At 45.5% G+C, this 16,169-nt stretch overlaps 1 protein-coding gene across 1 annotated transcript; it reads left to right on the top strand.

The window, feature by feature from the left end:
• The first annotated feature begins 872 nt into the window (after nucleotides 1-872).
• Nucleotides 873-13,134, top strand: LOC146186596 (angiotensin-converting enzyme-like). Its single transcript, XM_084607320.1, has 13 exons — nucleotides 873-1,180; nucleotides 2,361-2,519; nucleotides 3,582-3,690; nucleotides 3,772-3,912; nucleotides 4,047-4,238; nucleotides 6,201-6,283; nucleotides 6,468-6,646; nucleotides 7,570-7,694; nucleotides 8,098-8,190; nucleotides 8,518-8,662; nucleotides 8,744-8,842; nucleotides 9,586-9,708; nucleotides 12,810-13,134. The coding sequence occupies exons 1-13, from the start codon at nucleotides 965-967 to the stop codon at nucleotides 12,982-12,984; spliced, it is 1,839 nt and encodes a 612-aa protein (XP_084463446.1). The 5' UTR covers nucleotides 873-964; the 3' UTR covers nucleotides 12,985-13,134.
• The last annotated feature ends 3,035 nt before the right edge of the window (nucleotides 13,135-16,169 follow it).

Genomic DNA, 16,169 nt, shown 5'->3' with positions numbered 1-16,169 from the left:
GGTTGTGCCTCAACTGCCCTGAGCTTTACGCGGACCTTGCACACTGTCTTTTCTACTGCCCCGCGTTGCCGTCCAATCTTATTTCTAACCCCTCACTCATTCTCAGTCCTCTCCTGGCATGCCTGGCTGGCTTCTTGCGAAGAGGGTCATCTCGGCCTGGTGCGGCAGGCGAAACTCATTTTGAGCAGTTAATTTCTGCTTCGAAATAAAGTTTTTTTTACTACTACTACCACAACAGTCCTACCACTACCATACCATACCATACCACACCGCACCCAACCATACCATACTATACGATGCCATACCATACCATACCATACCATACCATACCATACCATACCATACCATACCATACCATACCATACCATACCATACCATACCCTACCATACCATACCATACCATACCATACCATACCATACCATACCATACCATACCATACCATACCATGCAATGCCGCACCTTGAATGGCGGAGAACACGACCTGTCCGCTGTGGCCAACCATTTTTGGAGCCCCTACCAGTGAGGAAGAATGAGTTTCCGACTGACTGTACTACATGCTACTTTATTTTGCGATGATTTATTTACGTGTCAAGCCACACTTTCCTACGCACTGCAAAGTGAGTCCTTGCCAGCGCGGGCCCTTTGGAGCTCCTCCAGGCGAACTAGCGGCTGCACTCAGAGATACGGAGAACGCACCCGGAAAGGTCGTCACAGCTGACAGCTTAGACAACGTAACCTTGACCCCCGCCGGCTGAGCAGTTCCTGGCACGTCTCACTTCGGGATCAACGGGTTGTTTCCGCTGGGCGCGCATTTCCTCGCCAGTGACGTCCCAGAGCTGGTGCTTTCGCTGCATCGGTTTGGCGGTGCGTGTTTAACTCGCTGTGCTCGTCACCCGAAGAGACACACACGCGATACGCGACGGCGAGCATTGCGCTTTGACCGTGTATACCACAGCCTCCGACATGAAACGCATTTTCCAGGTATACATCATGTGTGCGATAGGCAGTTTGTTGTCGACTCGAGAAACTTCGGAGTCCACTTCGAGCGCCGAAGAGGCTGTAGCTGAAAGATATCTGCTGGGCGAGCTGGAATCAGCTCAGAGCCGGATGTGTGGCGAGATCGCGTCTGCCCTTTGGAACTCCAGCACGGAGCCCAGTGATCCAAACGCTGGCGTCCTGGTGAGTCAGTGTCATATATTGGTCGTTTCCGTTACCAGCCAGTTAAATAACGGCCAGGTGTACGTTATTGAGCTTTTGACGAGGGCTTTGTTCAGGAATTATTTGCTGCTAGGTTTATTAACCCTTACCTTTAGAGATTGAAGACCGGTCAGATAGTGTGCAGAAGTAAGGGTGCAAATTTTCATGCCACTTTCTCATTTTTCCCCTCTTGTCCTTTTCTGGAGGGGCATATGGTGCTGCAAAATTTGGCGGAACATAACATTATTATTGTTACGGTTGTGGTACTATACATTATTATAGTTTTTTTTTTTTCAAAAAAAATTCTTTGCACCATTGCTAACGTTTCATACAATTTCCACTTTTGAACCATTAAATTAGAACCTGTCAATAAAATATTTGCTAATATGTGTTTATTATATAAAAGCAACCAAAATAGCGAAAAGGCGTTTCTTTTTTTTGTTTTTGTTTTTTTAACCTCCTGGCTGACTTGATCCCCAAAGGCAAGCCTTACACTATACACCATATACACATCTTTTTGCCGAACTAACTTTACATTGTCGCCAAATGCTTCGAGTTTTGTTTCTTCAAATTCCTTAACAATATATGAAAACTCAGCGTTGCTTAAAAAACTAGAGTGAACCAATAACACTGTCTTTCAATTTTTGCGTTTCTTGGTTTGCCCACTGATGGGGACACACAATATTATTACTTTATAGCTTTGTACTTACTATTGGAGTGATACATGACATTTTTACTGTGGTTATATTGTCCTAAATTTGAAATTAACACATTTTTGCCTTTTTGATTGCCTCCTATTCTTTAATGCTCGAGCATAAGGGGGCACATTTCTCGTATATCCCTCTTCTTGACTTTTTGAGTGTGCCCCTCAACTTCACGATGTTGAAATGGGAATTTAGTGAAATCAAGTTCTCTTCTCCTCCCTTGCTTCTTGAAAACAGTCCGAAGGAGCATTTATATTCGGCTTTTGCTGCATTTGCGGCGCCGATATTCTTTTTTCCCTCAAGCCGTGAATTCACGCAAGTTGTTCATGGATTTACGCAACGGAAAATGCACTTCCTTTGCTTGCGTAATGTATATAAGTGCTCTTATGTAACCCGAGACTCAAGTAAAAAAAAAAAAAAAAGTGAAAGACTTTCTTTATTTTCATTTCATTTTCAAGGCGGACATGTTACGGCATCACTCGAATCACCATTTCGAGGTTTGGAAAGAAGTGACACGTTTTAACTGGTCTTCTTTCACGAATACAGAACTGCGACGCGCGTTTGGAAAATTATCCTTTCTAGGCAAGTATGCACTGGAAGAAAAAAATATCGCAAAAGTAAGTGCGTATTTATTTTTTTTTTACTCACTTATGCACTTAAAGAAAGCGGAAGAAAATACAGCCAAACTCCGCTGTCAGAACCCACAACTTCCGCATGTCACGTACGGTGCTCTATCAACTGAGTTATAGTGCCTTCTGCTTCTGAGTGTATAATAGTGTTCTGTGTATAGCCTAACAGCAGAAATAACGAGTGAAAAATGACGAAAACAGCTTAGAACAAGCAAGTTGCAAGAGGCCAAAAACAACTCGCAGTGCGGGAGAATGCCGCAATCGCCGAGTGGTCTGATCAACTTCTCTACTTTAGCAAATGGGGCGCTTCGAAGCAACAGAAAACGAAAGCACTAGTTCGAATCTCACTCGGGGCTAGACTACGGTAAAGCGTTTTTTTTTCTCTTTAGGGAAAAGGAGGATGGTTGTGGCGCAGAGGTTGGGGATGTTTAGGGTATGTCCATCTTCAAGTTTTGGCCTCGGGTTCTCCGCGTTTTCAGTACCATGTTCGGAGCATTTGGCGGATAATAGGAGATAAAAGCATATTTGAGCTTAAAAGCAGAGAGTAGCTTAGCGATGCTCCATTTGGAACTGAATGGAGAATAAAGCAGCTACACTACGGCGTCTTGTTCCATGTGAGAGTTCAGACTATCGTAGTGAAGAGTTAATATAAAAAGCCTTTTATTGTGTCGGTAAAACCTCCTGAAAAGAGAAACCGAGACGCGATAACGTATTCTCGTCAAACCTTCGAAATCGCGAAATTCCGAAGTGAAAAAACGATGTTTACGCAGGGACCGCATCCCATATGCATGGCTGTCCGCCTGTTACTCTTAAACAGATGCCAGGCCCAAATGTAAGGAGGAAAAAATTAAGTTCCATTGAATTAATTTATAGTTTCCTCTAAACTGCATTTCTGAAAGCGTGTTTTCAGTTTCGCTTTTTCAGGAAGAGGCTTTCGTAACTGAACAGCCTCTTCGATATTCTGTGACGGCGTGCCGGGACTGGTGACTGCAAACGACACCGCCTTCTATTTATTTATTTATTATTATGCTTTTTTTTTTTGCGCCGAAGTATCTTTATCTAGAGACAAGGCTTTCAAATGCTCGCTGGAATGTCACCGTGTGCCAGTACAGAGGTGCTCGCGAGGATTCTGACGCTGACTGTCACATGACATATGCAGGTATGCCATCCATGCAACCTAACTTTCAGAGTGCCTGACATCATTGGTGTGTTCACTGCATCCAGTACACGTTTCCTCAAGATTTAATACGGATTTTCAGTTTATCGGACAACAGCGGCGAGCGTCTGCACTACTTTAAACAGTGGATGAGACAGACAGAAAGTTTTCGAGGAGATTTCCTGGAACTATTGAAGATCATCGGCATGGAGAGTCAGCTGAACGGTAGCAACACATTTTGTGAAAAAAAAAAAAAAAAAAAAAACGATATAATACTTCCTTTTGTATTGTTTTCTTCAGTATAGCTGCTTTTTAATAACAAGTTCCAAAAATTTATTTTTATGGTGGATTTTTTTTAGGGTTCAACAATTCAGCAGATTACGTTATGTTCCTTTCCGAGTGGCCCACGTTCAGAGAAGACACGGAAAATGTTTGGAACGCACTGCTCCCGTTCTACCGACCAATGCATGAGCTGGTACGGAGACGACTTACCAGAATGTATGGCTCAAAACTAGTGTCGCCTACGGGGTCTCTTGACGTTCACCTCTTAGGTACGCATGTGTCCATGTCTCTTTCCTCGTCACACTTTCCCGCATGTGCTCAGCTTTAATGGGAATGATTTTTATGTTCTTCCTTCGCATATATTCTGTTATGTTTAAAATTTTCTATTATTTTATAACATATATTTCTTGTGCATTGCAACATTTTGAAATGCCTTCCGTGCCCCATATAAGTGATCTGTGTGCTGTTTGCGAATGCTCGAAGTTGACTTGTGAGCATTGTTCACTGGTTGAGGCACTTTGCTTGAGCCATAGTTTTTAAATCTAGCAGTGCATTTCGGGAGAGTACAGATGAAGAAGTATGCAAATCCAAGAAGTCATTCTAAAATCCTATCGACAATCCCAAGTGGCTCCAAATGAAGCAACTAGTTTTGTAAGGGCAAATGGCGAAACGAAAAAAAGAAAAAGTAGGGTATCAGGATTACTACAGTGACGAACGAAAACTGATATGCCCGTATCATGACCACCCGATTGAAAACCTCATCACAGGCAGAAAACATATGTATTCGGTATTTACGTGGCACGCCCCATGCAGACGGCTCACGACATATAAATTTTCCTGCACATAGTACAATTAATGCCTGAAAAAAAAAAAGTTTAAAACTATGTTTTTAGCAGTAACATAATTTGGTGTTTCAAGTCGTGCCAAATCTTTCTGACCGAATATTTCGAGGATAGATAGCGACTTAAAGAGTTAGTGGGTAAGGCTAAACTAACCAACTGGTCAATTAAGGAACAGAAGTATTCCTGTGTGCAGTGGCATCGGCAGTGTTGCTTGAGTTTCAATCCCGCTGAATAAAAAAGATCGCTTTAGTCTCGTATCACGTATTTATCACTTTTGTAGAAACAAAATAGCGATGACAGTCTTCGCGAGGTATGCGGACACAGGACAGATCAATGAAATTATAGTTCTCTGAAAATCGATTGACTTAATTGCTTTCTGTGGCTGTGTCGATGTTTACTCGACAGAGAGAAGAATATTGATTGTCAGAGACATACGATTGAAAAATGTCACATTTTCCCGCCATGCGATTCCAGTTGTGGCGTCGGTAATGAACACGACTTGCTGATCATCGTTTCGAAGTGCGTAGCGATTTAGCTTAACCGCAAATATACGAATAAAAAAAGTATTCGGGTCATAGCTATTTTGTTGTAAAAATAAGGGGGACACTTAAGCTTCGCCTTAAGGGCAGACGTGATAGCACCGTTATCACCACATTTTCAATTTCGTGACCTTTTGTTTAACAGTCGTATGTGAATTAGTCAACCCGTCATATGTAACAGCCCGCTTAACAAAGACGTATGGTTTTAGTTTTGTGGGGTTTAACGTCCCAAAGCAACTCAGGCTATGAGAGACGCCGTACTGGAGGACTCCGGAAATTTCGACCACTTCTTTAACATGCACTGACATCGCACAGCACACGGGCGCCTTGCTTTTCGCCTCCATCGAAAAGCGGCATGTAAGAGCGTGCCTACGTGGTCTAAGGGTAAAGTGTTTGACAAAGAATGCGGTTGTCCTGGCAGGCTGATTATAATCTCACCCTTCAATCTGAAAGGAGAGGCCAGAGTTGGCATCTCCTGTCAAATCAAGCATGTCGCGTGAGGTCGCACAACCCTGCGACCAATTAGTGCCCAGTCATGCGAGTTGCCAGCTACCACGTGCCACAGCCATGTCCGCGATTTTTCTCTCTCAACGCCGACTCCAACAACTCTGACACTGGATTTCCCGGGGAACGATACTCATAACGATTTTGCATCAAAACGAGGCATATGATGCGTGGGGACAACCGCGTTTCAATTTCTCTCCCTTTTCTAACGTATTTCTGATGTCAGTGAACGCTTTTGCATTAGGCTGAAGTAATCTATTCATACAAGCCAATTTCAATTTTTCCCGAGTGGCTCTATAAATTTTGCAGTACAAGGAAAAACTTGACGCACGAACTTTTTCCTCAGGCGCGCAAGGCTACTTGACGAGCGACGAGGTGGACCTTCCGGCAACAGCGACTTGGAACGAAACGCTGCACTTGAGCTCGAAGGTACGCGAAACCCTCTATAGAAATACCCGGCCGTCCGCTGAAGCCATGCGTGTCTGTGAATGCGAATCGCTGTCGAATTACTCTTATCGATTCTGTACATAATAAGGCTCTAACTATCTCGTTCGTCTCGATAAAAAATAAAAAATAAAAATTGAACTCTACCCAGGCTTTGTTTTTGTTTCAGCTGTCAAACCTCACTGCGGTCAGAATGTTGGAAGTGGCGGAATCCTTCTATGTCTCCCTCGGTTTGCCGAAGCTGCAGCCGGAATTTTGGGAGAGATCACTGATTGAGTTCTCTCCTAGTGAAGCTGGTTTTCCTTGCGAAGCGTCCGCTTGGGATTTCTGCAATGGACGCGATTACAGGTTTGAAGCTGTGTGCCCCGCAAATGCGGGCAAAAGTAATAATAGCTACGTGAAAAGCTTGCATAGGGGATATGTACGAAATAGCCAGCAGTGGGCGTGTCCTTTAAATTTGACAAAGTTAGAAATAATAAAGCAAGTACATCCGCAAGAATCAGCAAATCAGGGCCGAACACAATGTCAGACTATTTGGTTGAACCAAGGGTTGAACACATGCACGCTTACTTGCTCAGTTCAAACAAGGACCTTTTTTTTTTTTTTTTCTCGATGGAAGGGGTGGTATCCTCCGGTTACATAGTACTGTAATTTTCTGCGTCAGAAGATATAGTATAGTGTAGTAGTAATGTACTACACTATACTATAGTCAGGTACAACTTAACCGGTCTGCAGTAACCGGCACGCAAAATTCCTCCGCGACAGAAAGTAGTCCATTGTTATGGCTTTTATGGTTATCAAAATGGAAAGCTAACCATCGGAGCAAATTAAAAGTGCGAGAATTTCCTATGCCTCTGGCTTGCTTGTTATACTCAAATATTATAAACTGATTCTGTTTGCTCTTTAGCGTAGTAATACACACCACTGCTCATATTTAGCAACTGTTGTTTTTCAAGATTGTAACCGAAACAGCACGCTCGTTAGCACCACCACCGTCAAAAACCAAAGTTCCTGGATGTGCTTGATCTCGCTTATTTCATTGTATTGGGTACATATGTCAGAATTATGCGCGAACGGAGTTCTCGAACGGAGTTCTCTCATTAAAGAGACTAACACGTAATTTCTCCTCAAAAAGATGGTTTTCCGTTCCGAAGTCTTTAAAGCATGCTTGATATAAAAAAAAAAAACACGCACCTTGTTTAGATTCAAACGCACGCTGTAAGGCTGTCTATGTGTTTACTAATGCATCCTGTCTGCCTCTTAAAATCAAGGATCAAGATGCGCAGTGAAGCAACGCTAAGCGGTCTGAAAACTGCATATCACGAGCTGGCCCACGTGTATTATTTCATGCAGTACAAGCACCTACCCCACGTCTTCCGGACAGGAGCGAACCCAGGCAAGCGAATTTTCTCTTCCCCAGACAAATATTGCACTCATTTCTAATTGCACTCGCCGCTTAATTAATTCAACCAGCACAGGCAGGGAAATGTGCGCGATTCTAACCGCAGTCGACGCCACTGCTGCTGCTCCTAATGACGATGACGACGACGATGATGGTCATGATTGAAGAGGGCAAATGTTTTCAATAATCTTCGGAAGCGTGCACTTATTGACTCGAGCTGCCTACTGAAATAACATTCATGGACAAGGAATAAATACAGAAAATAAGGGCTAGTCGTGTTTTGTCTAAAAGAAAATAAGAAGAGGGAAATGGGGATTTTGTACGTCTTATGTTGCTGTCTAATTCGATCGTTGTGAACTGGGGAACAATCGCTTTTGTATTTTTCTGCCCCTCCTAGGTTTCCATGAAGCTGTTGCTGATGCCCTGTCATGGTTAGGAATTCAATCCCGGACTCTTCAAGAACACATTGGGGTGGGACTGATGAGCACTGGTAAGCAAGAAAGTAGAGTCGCGACTTCTGAGTCACGGCGGGTGTATACAATGCTGAATTTTATTACAGTTCAATGCTGTATCGTAGTGCAGCAGCTTTACAGTTAATCTTTAAACTATAGGTATAGAGCGACTCGACAATGCAGCAGCATACAAAAAAAAAAAAATTCTTACTTTCTTCAAGTCGCGTGGAAGTCTTTGAAGCTACGACAGAGAAGCGGCTGTGTTAAAATCGTACTTGCCGCGCAACATTTCTATCCCTGAGTTACTGTATAGTTCACTTTCAAGCATTTCGACTGGTTGATTGACTCACCAAAAGGCAATGCAGATGCAGGCATGCGAAACCTACTCGAGCTCGCCTTTGACCATGTCGGACAAACATTTCACGCCATCGCAACAAGTAAGTGGCTGTGGAAAGTGCTGGACGAACCACAGAGCGACAAAAGAATTGACTCACTCTACTGGGAGATGAGGTAAGTTCTATACTGCGCCTTTACAAGGAGCTGTCCTCATCACTTGAGCGCATAGCCAGCGTCATACGATTCGTTTTTCAGGTTGAAATACGAAGGGATACGCACATCGTTAGGCAGTGGCGCGAGACGACTTCGCCCGTCAGCAGATTATGATTTTCTCGCTCATGAGAGCCGAATCAGGTAATTGAGGCTCACTAGAGCATTTTACGCGAATTAATAACTAATGAAAATGACTAGAAATAGCTGCAATAACAGCGAAGGCCTTCGGTAAAAAGTCTGCGTTTTATTGAATCTGTTCCTGGTTTCTAACTAATCGGAGCGGCCCGTATGCTTGCTAGTTAGTCGAATGCGGCAGTCAAGCGTTCCCACGCATTGTGAATCACCAAATCAGGCTAAAATATGCGTTCACAATGGGAGAATGCCTCTTTCGTATCTCTACTGGTCTCGTATTTTATAGTTGGTGCCGTTTTCAGAAGTATCTTTTCCGTCCTCATCTTATTGGTGGAAACACTGGAAACAGATGCCAGTTGGGCGGACCACTTTCGGTCCCGCCTCCAACAATCATATGACGGCAGAAACAATACTGAAAACTCGGTATACGGACCTTGTGTCGTGTGAACCTGCAGCCATTTTACCCCACCCCCTTTACCATTTACCCCTCTCCCCAACCTAATAATTTAATTCACTCGCCTTTCTTCCGGCCTCTGATACGCTCATCTTCCCTTGGAACCCTGCCTGCCAAGCCGTAACCATCAGTAATCATCGATAGCTAACCTACAAGCACGTGTAGCGCAAGCGAAAAAACATTAAGATCGCGACTTCTAATTTCTGCTCTTTTGATAATAAATAAAACACAACTATTACGCTTGCTGAACTCAAGAAACTGCGTAATACTGAGAGTACGTGCTTTCTTACGAATGCAGGTCTATGTTCAGCTTCATCGCGCAAATGCAGATCATCAGGTACTTGTGCGCGGCTACCAACGACACTGGTCGCCTGCACGAATGCGACATACATGGTTCTAAAGAGGCAGGAAGGCGGCTCATGTAAGTCCACCGGAGTTTGCCTTGGCATCATTTTGCGTTTGCTTATGTGCCGAATGCCTACACAGTGTCTGAGCAAACTTTCAGTAAAGAACATGAAATAACAGGCATAAAATTCCACACGGGCCACCTTGTGACAAACAAAACGGAGCACAGATTGGTATCACAGTTAGGGGAAATACGAAGTCCGTCCCAAAAATATTGCAACAGCTCCCACAGTTGGGGCTATTGTATGGGATCGAAGTGATATCGCGAAAGTGCCCACACTTGAGCTCATGTGTAGGCCAGGACACGTTTAGATATCGTCAAGGGCACGTCGGTGTTTATGTATTTTCTTTTTACTTTCTTTTCTTTTTTTTTTTTTTTTACGAGGGCCGTTAGCATACAGGAATTTCCCTAAGAATCGAAATTTCTAAAGGCGAGGGGGGAGGGGGGGGGGGGGTGTTCAGCGTAAAGGAGAAACAGAATCACATTTGGCCAATGCAAAAAAAAAAAATATCAAAGAAATAGGGGGTGCTTTCAGAAAATAAGGGTGTGTGTAGAGAAATCACTCGCGGTCTTAGTTTTGAGCATTGACACGAAAAAAGTAAAACGATACTGCACGAATGCGTGTGTTAGCAAGCATAAATGTTAGTGATAGGGAGTGGTCAGAAGAAATGAAATCTTGAAAAGAATTTTACGGCCCTGAGACGTAACACTATAAACCAAACGCAACGCTGAAAAATGCCAAATGTTCATTACAGGTATTGCATGCTATTTAAGGCGTTCCAAACTGGCTCTGTAAATTACTGCCATTAGCATGCACATCGATTAGGCTGGGGGTTTTAATGCTGAACATTATCGCGAAGAAGGTGGTTCCATCTTGCTGGGCGCAAGGACAGCTCTGTTTTCGGTGATGCGCGTTCCCACCGGGCATGGCAGCGGCATACGGTTGTACCCTTTGCTGTTCGCATCACATGCTTTCGGCTGAGAGCTCTCGTTTCGAGACCTATTTGATATTCATCAACTTAATTGTTTTAACGCATTAGCAACGGGGCCCTTAAACGGGCGCAGGCGTTGACGCTCACAAGCATGGTGCTGGCAGGCTATAGCTAGCAGCTGACATGGCCGTGCACTGACTGCACGCACGACTGACGTTACCTTTGGCAGTAGCTGCCAACACGGGCCTCTCCTTTCATATGGGTGGGTGATATCAGAATCAGTCTGCCAGGACCCTTGCATTCACGTTACCCTTAGGCCACGCCGGCTTGGTTACAGCGGGGCATATTGCATGTGGTCTGGTAGTCTACGCTTTCGTTTTATATAGTTTTTGATGAAGGCGAAAAGCAAAGACGCCCGTGTGTTGTGCGATGTCAGTGTACGCTAAAGAACCCCAGCCTGAGCCGCTTTGGGACGTTAAACCCCACAAACCAAACCAGTCATATCGTTAAAGGTGGAGCTCAATTGTCCCCTATAATGTTTTCTTAAGCAGCTGAAGTCAGGGCGTATGGGACTAAATACGGTAGGTATGTTGAACAGACGAAGGGATTAGCCGTAAAAGTAATCTACAAGTGACTGCTCAGCAGACGTGTGTGTGTGTGTGTGTGTGTGTGTGTGTGTGTGTGTGTGTGTGTGTGTGTGTGTGTGTGTGTGTGTGTGTGTGTGTGTGTGTGTGTGTGTGTGTGTGTGTGTGTGTGTGTGTGTGTGTGTGTGTGTGTGTGTGTGTGTGTGTGTGTGTGTGTGTGTGTGTGTGTGTGTGTGTGTGTGTGTGTGTGTGTGTGTGTGTGTGTGTGTGTGTGTGTGTGTGTGTGTGTGTGTGTGTGTGTGTGTGTGTGTGTGTGTGTGTGTGTGTGTGTGTGTGTGTGTGTGTGTGTGTGTGTGTGTGTGTGTGTGTGTGTGTGTGTGTGTGTGTGTGTGTGTGTGTGTGTGTGTGTGTGTGTGTGTGTGTGTGTGTGTGTGTGTGTGTGTGTGTGTGTGTGTGTGTGTGTGTGTGTGTGTGTGTGTGTGTGTGTGTGTGTGTGTGTGTGTGTGTGTGTGTGTGTGTGTGTGTGTGTGTGTGTGTGTGTGTGTGTGTGTGTGTGTGTGTGTGTGTGTGTGTGTGTGTGTGTGTGTGTGTGTGTGTGTGTGTGTGTGTGTGTGTGTGTGTGTGTGTGTGTGTGTGTGTGTGTGTGTGTGTGTGTGTGTGTGTGTGTGTGTGTGTGTGTGTGTGTGTGTGTGTGTGTGTGTGTGTGTGTGTGTGTGTGTGTGTGTGTGTGTGTGTGTGTGTGTGTGTGTGTGTGTGTGTGTGTGTGTGTGTGTGTGTGTGTGTGTGTGTGTGTGTTATCACTGTGGAATAATAATACAATCTGAAGATAATCGATTAAGGTTGGACACGACATCCGAATATCGCGTGAATTCGAATTCCACTGGCGGCATGTGGCTATTTTGTTCTAGCTTCTAATCGATTATCTTCATGATTGCATTATTATTCTGTACCGATCAACAGACAAAAAATATCCTATACTTTCCTTGGTGTCAGTGGCTGTTGGCTCTTTTGGTATTTACGAGAGCAGTTATACACGCACTTGTTTCCTTTCGCTTGTCAACTGTATTTTGAATCTGTGATTAAATAAAACTTGAAACTGGATTCTTAAAAACCATATCTCTTAACCTATGGCCTTGGGCGGTGGTGGTGGCGCTCAACATTCCTCGCGTGTCGCCCTTCATTTAATTACGCGCTGGAATGTGGAAAAGAAAACACAAACACGCAAAATAGCTAGTACACTCCGAGCTTCATTAATTTCGACGAGCGGCTATAGGATTAATAAAAAATACCATAAACGCACAGAGAAATGCAATGTTTTTCCAAACTGCTAAGCGACCTAAATATAGTGGCACCTCATAGTATCCTTTTCTGTCTCAGCAGGAAAATCTTTGGTTGCGGGATCATCACTGATACCAAATCGGAGACATCGACATATATATCATATCTATAGGGCATACAGCATGTCGCATCATATTTTCAATTTGTTCACTGTATGTAAAATGTATTCATGGGACACGATACAACGCATGCGTAATAGGCAAAAATAAAGCGCGCTTAACGACATTCGTAATTACCTGTTGTTGTTTTTTTCATCTTTCAGGTCAATCCTGAAGCTCGGATCGTCGGAACCTTTGCCGGAGGTTATGAAAACGATCAATGGAGGTCGAAGTAAAATGCTCGATACATCGGCTGTATTGGAATACTTTTCACCCGTGTTAGAGTGGCTCAAGAATAACGAACCCGAGGGCAACGTCGGATGGAGTAATTTTTCGTAGCCATAGCCTCAAACTGCTTATGTGTGTAGGATTTGATACCATGACCATGCATTAACTTCAGACGCTGTCAATTTTGGCGGAATATATGTCGTAGACGAGCTCAGGTGTGTAAAAACAGCCTGAATATCACACCAAAGTTAAGCACATGTATAAAAAGAAAGCAATTAAATTAAATAAACGTAGCCTGTTCTTCGTCTTCTTAATGATGCATTGCTGCAAAATTTGTCATGTACAGTCATGAGCAATATGAGAAGAAACAAAGTTTAAAAGTTCAGTTATTGATCACTCCATTATTATGTGTGACAAGCACTTTTTATCAGTTTTCTTACTATATTCTCTGAAGGCATAATATCCGATGGAAAAATACCGAGATTTGAAATTTTCTGCAAAAAAGTTTGTTCCCTGTCATATTGCTCATGGCTGTACATACAAGCTGAGTGTAACGTGAAACGCACGCTGACGATCGTTAGTGCGAATTGCGCTTAGTAATGCTTGAAAGCTGCGTGGCAAGCACCCTAGAAAGCGCTATACTTTCTGATAGCTAGGTAGCGCTTTCTACATAATGCATAAATTTTTGTGCCCCGCCGCGGTGGTGTAGTGGTAAGACTCCCGACTACTGTGCCGGTGGTGGTGGTGGTAAGAACATTTATTTACACAAGGGCCAGGAGGTATGTTTGGATCGGCCCATAAGGGACCGATCCTTACAAGCACTAGGTGGAGGTCCCTAGTTGGGGACCCCAATGGCGGCTGCCGCCGCTCGGGCGCGTCCGACTAAGGCTTGTTGGACCTGTAAGTCGTGGCAGCCGAGCAGGACCGCCTCCCAGTTCTCCCGGGTTGGGTTGGGGATGGGGGGCATAGCCGGGTTGGAGGGGCAGGCCCACACCATGTGATAGATGTCAGAAGACACCGCTCCACAGTGTGTGCAGCTGCCACTAAAGGAGGGGTCAAAATGTTTTAGGGCTGCCGGGCACAGCAATGTATTGGTGAAAAGGCGGAGAAGGAGCCGCTCATCCGCCTTTTTGAGACCTTTACATGGGCTGGGATAAAGGCGATGACAATTTTGATAGTACGTCGTGATATCTTTGAAGGTGTAGGCCGGATTAAAATCGGGTTCCTGATCGGGTAGGGAGGAGAAAACAGCCCGGTGAGAGAGCGCGCGGGCGGCTGCGTCTGCTGCCTCGTTTCCTGCCAAACCCTGATGAGCAGGGGCCCATATAAGGTAGCGGTGTGCGGGGTCCGTATCCCGTATGCAGTTTAAGTAAATTTTATAGGCTAGTAAGGGAGTCCAGCCTTGTCTGACGTTCCGACAGGCTCCTCGCGAGTCGGTAATTATGTATTTTGAGTCGGAATGAGAGGCCGCGAGAGCAATCGCCACCTCTTCTGCGTGTGTTGTACTTTGGGCTCTGAAGGTGAGACCGTTAACCGTTTTGCTGTTGTGAACTACAGCGGCCGTGTACCATCCCCCGTGGTGAGGGCCGGAGGCGTCCACGTAGTATACACCTGTTTTGTTGCCATAATGTCGGGCTAGGGCTTCCGCTCGTGCCAAGCGCCGACCATTAGGATCTTCGTGTGACATATTCACTGGCAGAGGTCGCACGCAGAGGGCGCGTCTCCACAATTCTGGGATGCGAAACCTGTCTTCAATGAGTGTGGTGTGTTGGATATGGAGTCGAGCAAGAAGGCGGCGACCCGGCTCCGTTTGCGACAAACGCGTGTACTGATTTGTAAGGTGCGCCTCCCGGAGCTCCCGAAAAGTATTCACCAGCACAAGGGCCATAAGACGGCTGTTTGAAGTAGTGATGGGGAGGTCCAGGGCACGCTTGACAATTTTGCGAAGGATAACCTCAAGGGCATCCTCCTCTTGTTTCCGTAGGTGGAGATAAGGTGTCGAATATAGAATCCGACTGGTCACGAAGGCGTTTGCCAGCCGCAAGGCATCCTTACTTCGCAACCCCCCGCGTTTGTTTGAAACCCGGCGGACCATGCGGCCCACCTGGTCCCCCACCTTACGGAGTTTGGCCAATGTAGTAGTGTCTGACCGTCTGTGTTTGTGTATGTAGAGTCCGAGTACCCGTACCTCGTCAGCTTCGTGTATGGGACCACTGTCTAAAGAAAGAGTGATTTGAGTTGTGCACTTTCGCGAGGGGCGGAGGTGCACAAATTCTGATTTTTGTGGGGAACACTGAAGACCACAGCGGCGGGCGTAGCGGTCTACTATCGTCGCCGCTGTTTGCAGGCTGGTTTCAATGTCCCCGATACTGCCATGCGTGGCCCACAGGGTGATGTCATCGGCATACAGGGCGTGCTGCACACCGGTGACACCATCGAGCTGGGCAGGCAGGTGCATCATAGCCAAATTGAAGAGCAGCGGGGAAAGTACTGCGCCTTGGGGGGTTCCCCGCGTGCCGAGTAGGTAAGGACCATGCTCATTATCTTGGATGCGAATGTATACGGACTGACGATCCGTGAGAAATTGCTTGATGTATTGGAATGTGTTGAGACCACAGTCAGTCTGGCTTAGGTGGGTGAGTATAATCTCGTGTGTTACATTATCAAATGCCCCTTTGAGATCTAAGGCGAGTACTACCCGGTCATTATGGGGGCATTCGAGTGGGTCAAGGACTTCCCGATTGAGTTGCAGGAGGACATCTTGAGCGGATCTGTGTGGGTGGAATCCGAACATGGTGCCTGCGAATACATGTTTTTGTTCAAGATATTCAGATAGCCGGTCCCGCACCATCGTCTCCATCGTCTGTGCCGGAGTACCCGGGTTCAATCCCGACCTCGGCGGCTGCGTTTCGATGGAGGGTGGTGGTGGTGGTGGTGAAAACATTCATTGTTATATTTCCAGAGAGGTATAATCACTAGGTGGGATGCCTATAGGCATATATATTATGTTGAGGCATGAAAAGGAAAGAAAAATAAAGAGCCTCTGCCCGTGCCACATAGTATAACGGGGTGCCTAGACATATATTATGTTGAGGCTGAAAAGGAAAGAAAAATAAAGAGCCTCTGCCCGTGGGGTGCCTAGACAGGCACTCCACTGGCGTTTGCCGTATCCCGGACGCAATGCGTTAAGGCCTTTTGGGCCTCGAGGGTGCAACAGTCGGACAGGGCCGCCTCCCAGTTCTCTCGCATGGGGTTGGGGATAGGGGGCAAGGATGGATTTTCCTGGCAGGCCCACA

The sequence above is a fragment of the Amblyomma maculatum genome, chromosome 6 (genome assembly GCF_055883805.1).
Source record: "Amblyomma maculatum isolate TAMU_Amacu chromosome 6, ASM5588380v1, whole genome shotgun sequence".
In the NCBI taxonomy this organism is placed as follows: domain Eukaryota; kingdom Metazoa; phylum Arthropoda; class Arachnida; order Ixodida; family Ixodidae; genus Amblyomma; species Amblyomma maculatum.
This window is presented reverse-complemented; position numbering and strand designations above follow the sequence as displayed.

Bases quoted from the DNA above. Each gene is read 5' to 3' on its own strand.
- LOC146186596 (XM_084607320.1), top strand. From the start codon at position 965: ATGAAACGCATTTTCCAGGTATACATCATGTGTGCGATAGGCAGTTTG. The intron at 2,520-3,581 runs GTAAGTGCGTAT...TTTGCGCCGAAG, and splicing joins AAGAAAAAAATATCGCAAAA to TATCTTTATCTAGAGACAAG. The intron at 9,709-12,809 runs GTAAGTCCACCG...TTCATCTTTCAG, and splicing joins GAGGCAGGAAGGCGGCTCAT to GTCAATCCTGAAGCTCGGAT.